The sequence below is a fragment of the Morone saxatilis genome, unplaced genomic scaffold (genome assembly GCF_004916995.1).
Source record: "Morone saxatilis isolate NCDOM2014 unplaced genomic scaffold, NCSU_SB_2.0 Contig12, whole genome shotgun sequence".
Classification (NCBI taxonomy): Eukaryota; Metazoa; Chordata; class Actinopteri; family Moronidae; genus Morone; species Morone saxatilis.
Genome location: NW_023339674.1, coordinates 2,288,294 through 2,305,241, shown reverse-complemented (window position 1 = coordinate 2,305,241; position 16,948 = coordinate 2,288,294). Strand labels below are relative to the sequence as shown.

General features: G+C 40.7%; 1 protein-coding gene across 1 annotated transcript in view; it reads left to right on the top strand.

Annotated features, from left to right (window-relative positions):
- LOC118321978 (adenylate cyclase type 1-like) overlaps nt 1–14,834 on the top strand; it is a 45,268-nt gene extending 30,434 nt beyond the window's left edge. The window contains exons 12-20 of the mRNA XM_035653555.1: nt 1,310–1,399; nt 2,817–3,073; nt 3,259–3,385; nt 4,507–4,623; nt 9,915–10,061; nt 10,545–10,643; nt 11,101–11,215; nt 13,824–13,948; nt 14,502–14,834. Coding sequence (XP_035509448.1) covers nt 1,310–1,399; nt 2,817–3,073; nt 3,259–3,385; nt 4,507–4,623; nt 9,915–10,061; nt 10,545–10,643; nt 11,101–11,215; nt 13,824–13,948; nt 14,502–14,834 — 1,410 coding nt within the window. The remainder of the gene's footprint in view (nt 1–1,309; nt 1,400–2,816; nt 3,074–3,258; nt 3,386–4,506; nt 4,624–9,914; nt 10,062–10,544; nt 10,644–11,100; nt 11,216–13,823; nt 13,949–14,501) is intronic.
- The last annotated feature ends 2,114 nt before the right edge of the window (nt 14,835–16,948 follow it).

Below are 16,948 nucleotides of genomic sequence, written 5' to 3'. Positions count from 1 at the left end.
AATCCTCACATTTAAGCAGCTGGAACCAGTGAATATTTGTTATTTTTGCTTGATAAATGACTTTAAGTTAACTGATTATCAAACATTGTGGCCCATTGGTTTTATGTAACTTGACAAATCAATGAAAGCACCAGTGTGCAGGATTTATTATATATGCTACAAGCATGTAGAAGAAACTGTGGTGGCCGTTAAACTCACAAAAAACACAAAGGGCCCTATGTAGAGCCAGTGTTTGTTTTGTACGTTCTGGGCTACTGTAGAAACATGGCGGTTCAACATGGTGGACACATGGTTTTCATATCATAATTTGATGCATTTGGTCCGATAACATTTGGAAAGTCTAGAAGATCAATTTATCTCCATTCAAGATAGCGGAGGGCTAAACCAGAAGTTAGCGGCTCAGCCTGCGAAGTCTCTAGTGCGCCCGCTCTATGTGGAAGTGTCAGGTTGTTTTATACCAGGAAATTTAACCTTTTTGACTTCATGCGCCTCCAATGCTGTATCCAGTTCTCCCTGTAATACATCACTGGGACTCGCTCTGTAGATAAAAACTCATTCTAACAATTTTTATTTTCAGGGATTACACACTAATGAAAACATACTATAATATTATATTCAATTTCTGCCAACAGATCCTCCTAAATGTTACACACTGGATCTTTAATTGGCTAACTCTCAACATTACATTACAGTAAACAAAGCCAGAAAGCATTCAGATGCCTAGTCACATCAAATTCACAAGGACTTTATGTGGAAAAATATTGTAAACTCAAAAGAACAATAACTTTTTAACCCCTGTGTCTCATAATCTATAAATAAACTCAATTAATCAAAAGTAAGTAGAAAGTGTTGCTTCACCATCATCTTCTCTTTAGGCTTCAGCAGACGGTAAAAACTGCCTGATGTTGTATCTATTGGTGCTGTTTGCTTTTACAAATTTTATCTGATGAAGGTCGTACCGAAGTGTCCTTAATGTAAAATAAATAAACCTTTCACAGTTTCTGGATGTAACTTCTTTCTCTGTAAATGACTGCAGATGCTGACTGTTACGTACTCAGACAGGTTGTAGTGACCCCGGTCACTCCGGTTCGCTTTGACATCACGTTCACACCCTCCTATATGACACTGTGGCATCACGCTACATTGAGCTGTCATCATATCCTTTAAAGCGTCTCCTCTAATAGGCCCGCGCATAATGAGCCACGGCACAAAATGCACTCCTGCCTAATGATGTGTCCAAAATGCTATTGAGGTAGATAAACAGGTGCTTAATTTACTGACTCATTCTATTTTTTTTCTCCGGTTTAAGTGCCAACCGGGCTGCCTCACCATCCAGATCCGAACAGTGCTGTGCGTCTTCCTCGTTCTTCTCACCTACTCTGTCACCCAGGCCTGTGTGGTAAGTGTGGGTTTAAAATCACAACCACTGGTTTTATATATACATATAATAAATAAATTCAAGATTATTTGTCAAGCACAATTCCATACAAAGTCATTGTGTAGTTTGGTACAAAAAAAATGCTTATAAATGCTAAATAGTGGGGATTAAAGTATTTATATAATCATACAATGGCTTAAAGGCCTGTATAAGAATAATGATAATAAAACAAAATAGTACATGCTGAAAAAAACAGTGTCATCATTTCAATGTTTATCCAACAGACTTCACTGTTAGCGGGTCTCTGCAGTACATGAGTTGGCAGAATAAAACATCACAGCCGAGCAGATGGTGCTGCAGGGTCCCAGAAGAATAAAACACTTATTGTTCAAGTAAAATACCCATTAAAATATTTTTAACGCAAATAGGTTGGTGTCAGCATCGGCCCCAGAACTCGGTCAGGCTCCGATGTGTGCGCCTGTGCGTGGGTGTGTGACTACTGTAAGTGTAAAAACACAGTAAAACAAAGGTGTAGCAACAGGGATGTAGTGAAGGGAATACCCTGCTAACTACAGCATTTGTTCATCTAATTATTGTGTGTGTGTTTTCTTTGTTTTGTTAATCAAGATGAACTAGCGGAAACAGACCCAAAAGAGATGTCTTAACTTATTGCTTTGTGACGGTAACAGTCAGACAGCTTTAAATAAGACTGTATACAGCCATGATTACGCAGACACACAGATTGAGATACAGTTACACAACTCTCACATTTATAAATAGTTTTGCTGCAATAATGGCTCCATAATTCAGTCATCAAATACTGATTTCATTGATTGAAAAGACTAAATCAATTGCTCAACTTGCTGTTTCAGCACTAAGCCCTCCCAGTGTGGCTTTAAAGAGTAACTAAACCCCCAAAATGGGTATTTACTAGTGTTGTTGACTGATTCATGTCCAAATCTGGACATTTTAGTGCATTTTTTAGTATTTGAATTCCTCATATTTTGCTATAAAAATACATAGCGACCACCCTCTGGTTGGCTGATCTGGAGGCAGGTGATGTATGTGGTGGCAGCTGTCGTCACCAACCAACCCCCTACTTATATTTCAACTCTGCAGACTGTGGCCTGCTACGTTACAACACAGGTAGCATACAGAAACTTTTACAAATGGCTGTAAATGTGACTGTAAAAGCTCCAGTGAGTCTGACGGCAGCTGCTCATGGCTGGTTAGCTCTGTTAGCTCTGACTGGAAGGGAGGGAGCTAACAGAATGTAAATGTTTAGTTACACTTTAAATCCACCTTTCCAGCAAAACATACACTCCTTTATATCTTGTGTTTATGGCGTCATTATAAATAGTGTCCTGACTGATAAAAGCTTACATATGTTGGTTGTTTACAGCGTTATGTAACCACTCTGTGTCATCCCTTCCTCCAGGTGGGATGTGTTCCTTGGGGGAGAGTTGGGGCAAACTCCAGCGACGCACTGGAGGACGTCCCCCTGGACGCCAACAGCACAGCGTCGGACAGAGCCTGTCCCAACATGGCGTACGGCCTGCTGTCCTGCGTGGCCGGCACCCTCACTCTGGTCCCCTACCTCCGCGTCTCCTCGCTCCCCAAGATCTTCCTGCTCCTCCTCCTCTCTGTCACCTACACGGTCGTCATGGAGACCAGCGGCTATCGCCAAGCTGTGGGGTGAGACTGAGCTGCGTGTAATGTGTCGTTTTATATGGAGAAGATGTGTGCTTGTGGTCCAGCGTGGTTTACTTTGTGTTTCTCCTGTTTTTTATTTCCCTTTTAGTGTATTTTTATATTTGCTGTTAAAACAAAGTTAATAAAATATAAAAAGCAACCCTGTTTTGTTTGTGTGTATCTTTCAGAGGAGGGTTTCTCCACACTCGGGGGTATGATCCTGTGCTGGCGGTCTTGCTGTTTTCTGGAGCTCTGGCTCTGCATTCGAGGCAGCTGGACCTGAAGCTGCGGCTCGACTATCTGTGGGCTACTCAGGTACGTCTGTCTGTACATGCAGCACCTGTTACTGCTCATGCAAGCATCTGCCTTTTATTGGTTCATCCAGCACAAAGCTTTTTATCGTAAAGTAATGAATAGCGTAGTGGTTCCCAAACTGAGGGTCGCCAAAGCTTCAAAGGGTCACAAGGTAATATATCTCAGCATTTTGGTCATTTCTGTGAAGAAAACTAAATGAAGTTGTTATTTTCATGCAGTTTAAACAACAACCAGAGCTAATAGAACAGTGGCCAAGCATCAGGAAGAAGAATACGTATATATACACACACATATATACATATGTACATATACGTATACAACCATTTAATCCTGCAGTGCATTTTTTAAATTTGTGTCTCGGAGAATGTAAACAGCAGCAACAAGATAGCGATGATAATATGGTTTCAGCTTCACATATAAGATCCTCTCAAATTGGGGGTCCGTGATCCAATGTGCACCTTTCATGTACTACTAAACTAAAGTTTGGTGCACCCCTGGACTATTCAGCATGACATAGACCTGTATGTATGTTCAGGCAGGAGTATACAGATGATGCAGATTATTATTAATGTTATATGTGAACTAGTACTCACAGATGCTCCTCACTGGGGAGAGAAATATTTAAGAGCTGATGTTAAATTGTGCAACTTGTGGTTCTTTTCTCTCTCTTTTTTAATGCATTCATTCATTCTTGTTTCCAGTTGTATATTCACCTGGTTTCATTGTAATTATTGAAGAAAACTAAATGTTATTCACAAAAAAAAGAAAAAAAGAAATTCTTGAAGCACGTTGATTTCTGATGAAAACATGTGGAAATATTCTCCGTTTTAGGTAGAAATGGTTTTGATCTAATGCAAGTGTTTTTCAGCAGGTGATTGTATTGCATGTTTGTCTGTTTGCATTCAGTCTCAGTGGATCATGAAAGTGTTTCTATTTTAAGAATGACAGTGAGTGTTTGTGTTGTTTGCAAATCATTATCTCCCTCTAGTGATAAGGATAAGCAATTACATCTGCCTTTGAGCTTTGTGCCACACTAAAGCTCCATTGTACTGAGACAATGGAGCATCAGTTTCACTTTGAATCCACCTCTCCTCCTCCACTCGTGCGTTGTGTGATTGCAGGCGGAGGAGGAGAGAGACGACATGGAGAAGGTGAAGCTGGACAACAAGAGGATCCTGTTCAACCTGTTGCCAGCTCATGTGGCTCAACACTTCCTCATGTCAAATCCCAGGAACATGGTGAGCATCCACAGACGTGTTCAGGCTCGTTCAACTCCCCGTTGGAAAGAGAGTTAACGCCCCGAAAACCAGGCAAAAGACTCAAAACCTCCCAGTGTTTTCTGATACTCCCAGGAGGTGCTGGTTTAGGGATTTGGAAGTCAAAAGGCACCGAGACGTCTGAGTTAAAACTGAGCCAGATTTGACTAAAAAGAGAATATTCTTTAGATGTCAGATGTCAATGGTTCATGTCTCCTGACTTATTTTTTATTACATTTTTATAAACCTGGAGAGATAAAAAAATAAACAGTATCACACAAGAAAAACAAACATTTTGAAAAATAAACCTAATTTTGAATAGCAGACTCACTAAATGTATCTTAAGACCCATAAAACCATTGTTTTAACAGCGTATGTATCAGTTTGAAGCAAGCCCAAACAACACACTGAAACATTCAGTTTACCTCTGTAGTTTCAACAGTTATATGTACTTTAGGACCTCAAGTTTTACAGCCTTAAACTGGTCGTAATTTAAAATTCAATACTGATGACAGAGAAATATCATGGCAAACACGCAATGTGGCTCAGTGGTTAGCACTGTCGCCACAGAAAGAAGGTCCTCGGTTTGGATCCCAACTGGGACAGGGCCTTTCTGTGTGGAGTTTCCATGTTCTCGCTGTTTTTGTGTGGGTTTCCTCGGGTTTTCCCCTACCATCAGAAACATGTATGTTAGGTTAATTTCTACAGTCAGCGCTCCTGACCAAGGACGGTGGCTGCCCACTGCTCCCAGTACTTAGGATATGTGGATCAATAAAGGATGACTTGACAATCAGCGTCCAACGTTACGTCAAGTAGGTCAGAAATCTACTTCTCCAAAGTAAATTTGTACTTGCCCATATCCAAATTGTTTTATTTATTAGCGCTTTTCAAATAACAACAAAGACCCTCTTAGCTTTCACGCAAGCGAGATGCCGTCGGTTTCTTGTTATGGCAAAGGAGAACTAGACGCCCCCCCCCCCTAGAAAAACAACCCTGTTTTATCCACCTTGCTCTCAAACATGGGGAAAACTGTGCAATATCTAAACTACTAAACTTCTGTTTCCAGGAAAATTGAAATGCTGGTAAACTTCCCTTTACCTGTTTACCATTTTCTCACGAGTGCCAGGTCGGCACTGAGCGTGTGAAACTCTCAACAGAGAGGAAAAGGAAGGGAGATAGCTTACTCCTACTTCCATCATCAGCTCTGGAAAAAACTCTGTGTTTTATTCTTTTTTTACCACTTGCTGGATCGGGAAAGTGAGTTACTAGATTGACTACTAATTACATACTGGACGGCCGCCGACCTACAGTTGGGTTCTGCTCGAGGTTTCTGCCTCTTAAAAGAAAGTTTTTCCTTGCCGCTGTCACCAAGTGCTTTCTCATGGTGGGACTTTTTGGGCCTCTGTAAATCATTCTATAAGGAGTCTAGTCTAGACCTGCTCTATATGAAAAGCCTCGTGAGAAAACCTCTGTTAATGATTTGTCGCTGATAACGTTAGTAAAGTTCCCACTCCATTTACAACACAGTCCTGCTGAATCATATAATCCATCTCCTGCTGCATTCATAAAATATATTAAGCATAATCAGTAACAGATATTGTTATTCAGACTTGTTATTTTCATGCACACACATCTGGATTTGGTTGAATAACTATCATGAAATGAGATCCCAAGACGGCCGAGTGGACACGTTTCTGTATTTTAAGATGAATAAGTGTTTCTGTCATTTATTATTTGTTTCTTTGTGGTTTATTTGATAGAGACAGATGCAGTTAACATAGACAGTCTGAAAACAGCAATCCGATGCTAGTTTTATAGTGTTTATGGCTACACCCATCTTTAGAAGGGCTTTTATGAAAATAAGAAGTTAAAACACGATGAAAAGATGTTAAACAGAATACAAAAGATACATTAAACACACAATTAAAGACATTTAAGAACTATACATGATCCCAGGTTTGTTGCTGGAATGATGATGTGGCTCTTAAAAGTGATGAAGTTAGCAGCAGAATTCAAGCGATCTGGCTTTCTGAGCAAAAGATCTTTTACAGAATGGGACTTTGCAATCAGCAGCTGCAGTAAATTAAAACAAACAATTGTTTCGTTCGGATCTCTGGGTCGATAAAGTTCTGTAAACAGTTATAAATGCATGTCATCAGTCGCTGAGATGGCTGCTGCAGGTACCACCCATACACCTTTTCAGGTTACACTGTCAGCCTGTGCTGCTGTGAATGTATAGGCCCCAGATGTCAAAAAACTACACTGTCACTTTTCAACCAAATGTAGCCCAGTTTGACCGAGGCATCAAGATTTCTTTTGACCCATGAATCAGTAAATCAGTCTTGGATCGTAGATCGCTTACTTCATTTTTGTTTTCATATGCAAAAAACCCCCCAAAAAACTTGCAATACAATTTCCTACATGCCCTGGAAGTGTTGGGGTCTTAATGTGGGAAAATATCCCAGCTGTTTGGGACAATGGCACTGCTTCCCCAACCATGTGTTGTAGTGTTAAAGTAGAAGTGTGAGCTGACAGCCCTGTGTGTCTGTATCCACTGATTGATGAACATCCCCTCCACTGATCTCTGTTCCTTCCTCACCCCCCCTCTTTCTCAGGAAGTGATGAAAACATACAACCTTTCAGGAAATTCATAGCCCCTCAGGAGGACAGGCTCGGTTTGTAAACACTAAAGCTGGGTCCAGATTCTTCAGACTACATATGGAAATGTTTGTAGGTGCAACGTTAGTATCCAAATTTAATTTGTAAAAGTTACGAGTGTGGACGGAAACATTAAGTGTGTGCTGATAACAAGTGAAAACTGTGCCATAAATCCTGTCAAGGGACAAATTAAAGGCAACAAAGTGAAAGGAAAATTACATATTAAGGTTAAAAACTAAGATATTTTTGGTTTTATTACAAACAGCACCCTTCAGTTTCTTCCTATATTGTTGTATATATTCTAAAATATACTTTTAGCATTGCAAAATAGATACAAAAGCAGGAAGTGTTATCAACTGAAGGGTCCTGTTCATTTGGATGGTGGTTGTGTAATTATAACACTTTGTACAGTACAAAATATTTTGTGTAAATAGAAGAGAACCACAATTAGGATACAGCTTTGATGTTGCAAGCCAGAATTTAGCCTGTTTAGCATATTAAAACAAAATCTGGGCTAAATTGTAGCATAATGAGCTCGAGAGCTGCAAGAACATTGACCACAGTGAGGTAGGGGAGCTTTGATTGATCGCAACAGACAAAAACCAGATCTAAAGCAGTTTAGTATTTCACTTTTAGAAGGGTGGTCAAAACGAACGCCGCAACAGCCGATATATTCAAACTTTAGGTCACTAAAGTGGGTCAAGCTCGAAAAATGCAGGATCCTTCATATCCCACAATGCACCTTGACAACGTATATTATTTTCTTCCTGGTCTTTTAAACTCCAATGTCCCCCAGTTTGTTACTTACTTCTGTTAAAAATGTAAAGAATTAACGCAGATGACCAGAGCCACAGAACACATTATACAACTGTACTCTAATACTCCCCATGTCGACCAGAGGCGGCACAAGTACACACATTATTTACTCAAATAGAAGAAGGGGGAGACTTGAAGAAGTATTAAATAAAGTTACTCAAGTAAAAGTGAAAAAGTCTCTCGGTTTCTCTGAAGGACATTTCTACCGGCTGTGCAAAGCTAACTGAAACTCCGAATAGGGTCAGGTCTCCCTCTCTCGTCTGTGTCATCTGGTTATGTCTGTCATGTGTGATATGCACCGGTATTGATTTTTGCATCGCGTGCAATGTTGCAACAACAAAAACGATAATTCCCCTCAAATGCATTAAGACTAAAGTAACAAGTCTGTTTTTAAAATGTGAGGAGGAGAAAGCAGATATTTGTGTAAAAATGTAGTGAGTAAAAGTAAAAAGTTAAATACAGAAGTAAATATAGGTCATCTTGGCCTTGCAATATGATACAATATATGAATGAATCAAAATGTTTTTTATTGTGCAAACTTCAACGTAAAAATTACTTTAGCATTGATTCCTTTTCAAAACAAAACATGTAGTTTTACTGAACTATAAACTGACATAAAACATTTGTATTTAATGGGATATGTTCTATAACACAAGAAACTGTTTAGTTACAGCTAATTAAAACCAGTATAGCGGTTCATCTAATATATTGCCTGGCATTACCTTAAAGAGATACAAGTAAAGCCACATAAAGCTTATGTCTCTGTGTCATATAAGTTCATTATTATTTTTTAAAAAACTAATAAAAACACGGCCATTGTAGCTCTGCATTTTCTACCCCGAGCAGACGTCACTGAGCATGCTCGGCAGTCATGGCTCCACTTCTTTTGCTGGTTTGATGAGCTGAGAGGAATAAAATACATTGCACATGATATGAAGGAATATGACCCAGATGCACCAGTGTGGTTTATTTTTAATAGAAGACAATGGAGCGCGATGGCACAGAGGCACACAGCCGCACAGACTGCACTGGTTAGTAAGTTCAATTCAGTGTTGGTTTTGGTCTTGTCAAGGGATTTGTTAATAATAATAAAAAGCTAAAGTAAAGCCGGTCTTATCCTTTAACAATCAGCAGGCTATGCATCAGACGGTGCAGGGATCGTCTGAGGCTGAGACTAGTAAACACTGGGGGCAGGAAGTCAGGAAGTATGTTTCCGGCACATTGGTGACCCCTCGGAGCTGCAGTGTATAGAAAGGCTTCCTCTCTTTCCTCTGGGCTAAAGTTCACCCATACACTGTATTCATAACACAGCGCAGTGGGACTCTTCTGCCTGGAATTCAAAGTTTCACTGCTTCAACACAATGATTGAAAATATGTTTTTATTGCATTGAGAGCTACAGTGGCGACCAGCAAGCATGCTGCTTTGTTTGCCCTTTATACACATATATTCATTCCTGAGATTTGGGTCTAAATTGGAATCAGCACTGGTTGTTTTATATCCTTATTTTCCTCATTCGAAATACAACTGTAGTTTTGCTGTTGGAGACAACATGATAATGCAGCTCTCTTGAATCTTGAATGTGAAGCAGCAGCTGTAGCAACTACTGTGCGCCCTATGTGGAATCTATTTCTGTATCAAAATACACATCGTTAAATTATTATACTGTTCCCAATTGCAATGTTTGTGAACTGACCCTTTAATACCTTGTGATTCCTCCTGCCCACAGTTTGTTGAAAGCCCGGTGTTTTCAGTATAGTACAGCTTGATCAGGCCACACTGTAACGTGTCTCCTCTCCAGGACCTGTACTACCAGTCCTACGCTCAGGTTGGAGTGTTGTTCGCCTCCATCGCCAACTTCAACGACTTCTACATCGAGCTGGACGGGAACAACATGGGCGTCGAGTGTCTCAGGCTGCTCAATGAGATCATCGCTGACTTTGACGAGGCGAGCAAAACGTTTTTGTTCCGTCCTGAATATCTGCAGCTTTTACATCCATCCTGCAGGTTTCGTGTCTGCCTGCTCGGAGACTTTGGAGGGTAGCTCTGTTGCAGTATAACCTCCATAATGTAATTTTCAAAGATGACATTGTGGCCGTGACTGAGGGTTTAAAAAATACTGTGTTTATTGATGCAATATAATAAGCAATGGTTGCGGTTGGGAAAGTTCTTCAAAATAAGGAATTACTTACAGATGACTTTTGGCCTGCTTGAATCTATAATCAGCATAAAGCATTAATTTACTCAACCATGCAAAAATAGTCCATTTTAAATTGCATTTGGATTTGTTTGCCAGCACAACCTATAATACCTATATACCTATATAAACTTAAACTGACAATTTACTCCAATTTGATTTGAAATTTGTAATAGTTGTAATGCTTTCCTCCTGTTTTTATCCCTTTTTTCTTCTTTTTTTCTCTCCTTCCAGTTGATGGACAAAGAGTGCTACAAGGATATTGAAAAAATCAAGACTATTGGCAGTACATACATGGCTGCAGTAGGGCTGGTTCCTACAACTGCATCCAAGGTACACATGCAGTAGCTATATTTAGATCCGTATGAGTTTTGTGTGTGTTTTCAGGGTATTAGCATGTTTTTGTTCAGAAAGTACACTGCATTTTTGAGAGCATTTCAAGGTAGTTCTTTTCTTGGTTTTGATATTTAGAACGCTGTCACGTTTCAATCCACAAATCCTCTGTGAGGGATTACCGGCCTCTGTGGCGTCAGCGTATTTTGCATTCATAAAGTTTCTTTAAATCCTCCAAAGCTGACAAACAAAAGAGCCCTTTCTGCAACTTCTGCAAAACTTTAACAGTCCGTCAACAGAGGTGGATTGACTTCTGTGGCGCTCGTAGATAATAATGTGCATAATCACATCAGGGAAAGAACCGGAGGGTAATATCTCTTCCTAAATTGCATGTAAGCGTGCTTGTTGTGCATAAATCTGTCCTTTATTGGTATTTCTGTGTTTTTCTGACTCACAGGCGAAGAAGTCCATCACCTCACATTTATGCACAGTGTCAGACTTCGCCATCGAGATGTTTGACGTCCTGGATGCCATCAACTACCAGTCTTACAATGACTTTGTTCTGAGAGTAGGTGAGTAAAATTACACACACACACACCTAGGTCTATATAAACACTGGTGTCGGAGCGTATGACCTATTGCACTGGACACCATCTACATCTCTTCTCAGTGCCGGTGAGTTTGGAGGGAAATGCATCACAGAGAGAGCGTTCCCTCTAGGAAGCTCGTCACAGCGAGACCTGAAGTTCTGGGTTCCATTGTGTTGGGTATCCTGTGGGGAGCCTGCAACAGGAGCCCTTGTTTAATCCCAGTGTAGCCTGGTGTATACAGTGCCATCCTGTCTGCAGACTGTGGGGCTCCATATGTTTGTGTGCTTGGCTGAACCCTCTTTGCAGAAGCAAAACTTTTGGTAAACTGCGTAATGCTGAATTTCCAGAAAGTGCAGAAAAACAAAGTTCGTCCCAGATTTGCTTGGTCTACATGTGCCGTATTGCCATCCAGCCTCTTAAACCTCCAGACCTGGGGTGGTAAAGAGGAAGCAATACCTCTGATTTGCATTGTGGTGTAATTGGTTGACATTATTTTATTTATTTTGCACTCCTAAAGACATGCATAGAATGAGAGCAGCAGCTATGCAGGCATACAGATAGATGTTTTGTGTTGAATATTAAAACCTGCATCAGTGTGCAATCACAGTCACTTTTCAATCAATCAATCAATCAATCAAACTGTATTTGTATAGCACCTTTCATACAGTTGAGTGCAGTTTAAAGTGCATCACAGATGACGATAATAAGACAGAATGGATTAAAAATTAAATAAGGTAGATTTTATAAATAGAATACAAGGATAAAAATTGATTTTACAGGTAAGATGGTATTTAGTAAAAGCTATACTGAAAATGAAATAAAATATATTAAAAAAGCAGGCAGAAGTAACAAACACATACAATAAGAATGATTCAAGTGTGTACAATGGAATTTACAATGGAAAAAAACAGAGACTGTTTTACAGAGATTTTACACAACACATATTTGTAATTTCTCAATAAAAAAAAGGTATTTTGCTTTAACATGCAAACAGAGAACAGTGAAGAGAAAAGATTAGCAAATTACTCAACATTAATGGAAAGGTAATTAGCTAATTCATGATGTATTTGCCTTAGAAATCATGACACAAATATCTCCCCCATATGAGAGTACAGGGGCAGCTTTTAAAGAGCTCCCTGTGATTCTGCCCCGACAGTAGAGGTTAGCGAAGATGCTGCTAGCTTTTTTCTCCCTGGAAAGAAGTTTTGTGCTCTTCTCAACAGGTTCACTGGTTCGTTGATCCGATTGGTTGTAGTTCACCCGTGAAGTGCCGAGTTCCTGCCCTTACACTTTCCAAGGATGACCGTCAAGTTAAACATATGTAGCTGTCACGGAAAATTGCATTCGCTAAACTCCTCATGCAAGGCTTTGAATTAACACAAATTCTGTGGTCTAGAATAAGCACAACACCTAGCTGTTTATATACGGTATGTTAGGTTTCTGTTTTTAATGAGAAAACAAGAACTTCTGTGTTAAAACATGGGAATAAAATCATGGAAAACCTCCCACCCAACCTTCAAGCACCTGAAAACGGTGCAAGAACTTGAACTATGACTATATCTGCAAAAAAGAGCCTGCAGACACCTAACTCTGCACAGAATGAACATGTTTAATGTGGATAACGCACTGGTGGCTTTATTTTAGAAAGTTCATCTTAAGTTTTTGTTGTATTTCTTGCTATGGGAAGCTCACAGTTCAAAAACAAAAATCATTTAGTTCACACAGCAGCTCTCTGTTGCGGATCTTAGCCCGCTCTGACCACTCACTCCAAGGAATTTGTTCAAGCCCCTTGAGGTAAAAAGCAACAGGTTTAAATTTCCTTATTCTGAGGGCAATAAATGTGCTTAATTTGCACTGAACCTCGACTGCGCTGCTCAGCTGCACGGCTGCCATTCCAGTGGTTTGATCCCTTAAACGAACAGATTTAAGGGATCAAACCACCCTTAGATTTACCAAACCACCCTTAGATTTACAGATGCTGTTTTCTGTAACTGCGGTGATTGAAGTCCCATGTCCACTTGTATGTTGTATTTCTGTTTTTGCCCTCTTTTGTAAATCAAATTTCCCCTCGAGGGGCAAAAAAGATCTGAGCTGAACTGGATGTGTTTATTTTGGTTATTAAAAACTCGAGACTCAAGTCACAGAAATGGATTTGGATTCTGTAAAGAATTCACATGAAACTTGAAAGCAAAAACATTCAAGTGTCAAGCTTTGACCTGACTGTGAAAGTGATAGAAACACACTTTAGAGTGTGTTATCGTCAGGCCTGTGTATGAAAAGGTTATATAAACACAGAACTGATGTCACTTAACCGGCTGCATGCAGGGACAGAAGGTTTGTGACTTGATTAGAAGCTGCCCTGAAGGACACAAGACCCAACTCTGGTCTGACAGGGCTTGAGATTGGACTTGGACCTGGCGCAAGAGACTTAGAGAAGTCATTGATCACCTCACTCTGGAGGTGATCAATGACTTCTCACAGCAAGAAATAAAACAACTGTTTGGGTCATTGGAACATCTAATACAAGTAAAAAGAAATCAGTTCAACCCTCTGTGGGTGTGTTTCAGCTGTCTGGTTCTGTTCATTCCAGGTATCAATGTGGGACCAGTGGTGGCAGGAGTGATCGGAGCCAGAAGACCTCAGTATGACATCTGGGGAAACACGGTGAACGTAGCCAGCCGGATGGACAGCACTGGAGTACAAGGAAAGATACAGGTATGCAGACGTTGGTCTGTCACTTTACTTAATCTGATAAAATCAGACTAGACAGACCAAAGGCAGCATGAAAGCAGCATTTTATCAATAAATGCAACACAAAATAAACAGCCAGAAAATACTGTTACACATGACATTAAAGAGCATAGAAAAAATAAACATATATATTGAAGGTGCACATACCAGTATTTGAATAAAAAGACAATTAGCAAACATGAATGCACAACCGTTTGTGGTTTTGATTAGTTTTAGTTTTAGTTTAAAAAAAGCCATAAATGGAAAGTAAAATGATCTCATCACATCTTGTGAAAGGGTCATGCATGCTGCTTTCCAACACAGCCACCAGTGGCATAGTGTGCAGTTACTGGATCTGAGTTTGAACAACTAAACTTCAAACTAAAAAAGTTGTTTGCCTGACCAGCTAATTTAAAGGCCAGTATAAGATAAATAAGGATGTTTTTAAAGATGGAATCATGCAAAGCTACTCTGGTGGAGAATTACCTCAATGTGATAAACACTGAGAAACCTCATCCTTGTGTGTTTCTTCCTCCAGGTGACAGAGGACGTTCACCGTATCATCACAGACCACTACACCTTCGTCTGCCGCGGACAGGTCAGCGTGAAGGGCAAAGGTCAGATGCTCACGTACTTCCTGGAAGGACGCAGGGAGGGCAGCAGGTCGTCAAAACAAATCCAGCAGCAGCCGGGCAACGGCGAGCGTCGGCCAAGCGCATTCACCCACGGCAGCGTGTGCACCAGGCTCAGCCCCGCCCCCACGGTCACCACCTACGCCACCATCAGGACCCCGAGCCCGAGCATGGTCAAACCCAACACCTCCACCAGCACCACCAGGTACTTGCCCTCGGCCCCCACGGCAATGGTGTGACGGATGCTGTCTCCATGGTGACCGTGGAAAACGAGAAAATGTGAGTGGAGGTGGGGAAATAGCACGGATGGTGGTGAGATAGTGGTAGCAAAGAGTTTATTAAAAGAGGAAGAAACAGAGCCGTTCTCCACTCTTCTTCTACTGTCTGTGGGACGCAGAGAGGCTGAGGCACTGATCGTCCAATGGGGAGGCCTGGACTCGGGGCCTGGACTGCGTTTAGGATTGATCACGGGAGTCCGGGGCGGCCTCGGACCTTCGCACTCTCCCTCCACACTCGAGTCCTGTTCGGTGTCATGAACAGGATACAGGATTGCTTTAGCCACGTTCTGCTCTGTGTTCAATCAAAGGCAAAGGGTGTCTCCGCGATTCTCAGAGTCGACTCCCAAAACTGTGTCCACGACTTTTAAAAATAGAAATAAAAACAATGCACAATTGATAGTGTAGCACGCCACCTTATCGCAACGACCACACGCGAAAGAATTCCTTTAACAACGTTAGCTGACCCTTGTCTCTCAGTATGAAACCAAATCAGTGCTGTTGCCTTAGCGACCGCTCCTCACGACGAGTTTCTTGCCATTTGTTTTGTTGCCTTTTAGATCCTTTATTGATTTATTGGACACCAGTTCAGATGAATTGATCAGCAGGGGCATTGTAGTCCAAGAGATACACGTTTATAAAGTAGATGAAGCCAAATGTATAATTATAAACGGCAGTTAAAGGTATAAACTCGCCAAAACGCGACAGGGCATTGCCTTCAATCATTTCCGGGTCGGTGATCCCTTACGCCACAACCCCCCCAACACTTTAACCTTCTAACAGCACATGAGCTAAACTCTTGATTCCCTGAGCCGAGCTGCTCTGTGTCTTTAAGTGCATGATGATGCCACTGCTGCATTCCAGTCATGTTTGCTGTCTGTTTCCCTGTGATGCTTGACTTCCAGATTCTTCCTCGTCAAAGTGTAGCAATAAAGCGGTTTGTCTCTCTATCTCAGCCTCTTCACCCTTGCATGCTGTAGCCAGCTGGATCCTATATTTTGACCTGATAGTGTATGTAGCCAATAGAGTGTGCATAGCTAGCCACACCAGTCTGTATCTCTGTGGAGTTGAAGCATGACTTAGAAATTATTTTCTGTATTGTGCGAGTGTGATTCCTTCATTTAAAAAGAAAAAAAAGAAAACCTTTTCTTTTTTCTGCGTGCTTGTTTATTAAGAAATATTTTCTATTGTTAAAATATTCTGTTCTACTATTTTTATGAACTAAAAGCTGCTTTGGTAAAGAGAAGAAAACTGCTGTTTATGAGGAGACACCCAAACCTCTGTGTCTGGCTTCCTCATACAAATCCAGATGATTTATTTTATGGTATAGCATGTTACTCACAGTACGGCTTACCGCAGCCATTAACTCTCCTCTAATCTGTTTTAGCATGCACTGCCTGCAAGCCTGTGGCTCTTACATGCATGCTTTGATGAAACATTAATACAGGCCGAGCAGCGGACACACAGTGACTCTGTTTTAATGTAGTCCTCGTGCATGCGCTAAAAGGTAGCGGTCCTCTTGAATGTAAGGTGCTTTTTTGACCCGTGTCTTCTTCATGAGTTTGGTGTGCGGACCTTTTTGAGGACATTTTTTCAGGATGGTTTGACATCAGGCCGGGGGTCCCTCCTCCTCCCCGCTCCTGCTGTAGTCAACAGGTAGCTGGTTTTCAAACGTGCCAACCTATTTTCATAAACATATCAAACTTTTCTTGTTGAGCTGTAGCACAACTGAATGTGTGGCTACGGTTATTGTGGATTCTCCTCTTGTTGAATGCCTGTATTTTTACTGTTTGAGCTGTTTCCTGAACAGTTTTGTAACTCAAAATGACGGCAAGTGTTGATTTTGGAGAGATTTATTTGGACACCATAACCTGACTGAAATGACGTTGTTGTACTTCTTTATCATATTTAAAATAGATTTTAAAGTATATATAGTAGCTCGAATGCTTACTTTGAGTTTCTAAGAGATTAAAAATGAGGATTTTTATACACTTGCTTTAAACAGTTGATGGAAAGTTGATGGAAAGGAGTTGTACAATATTTTTTCCTGTAAATTGGATATTTTCATACTGTATGAT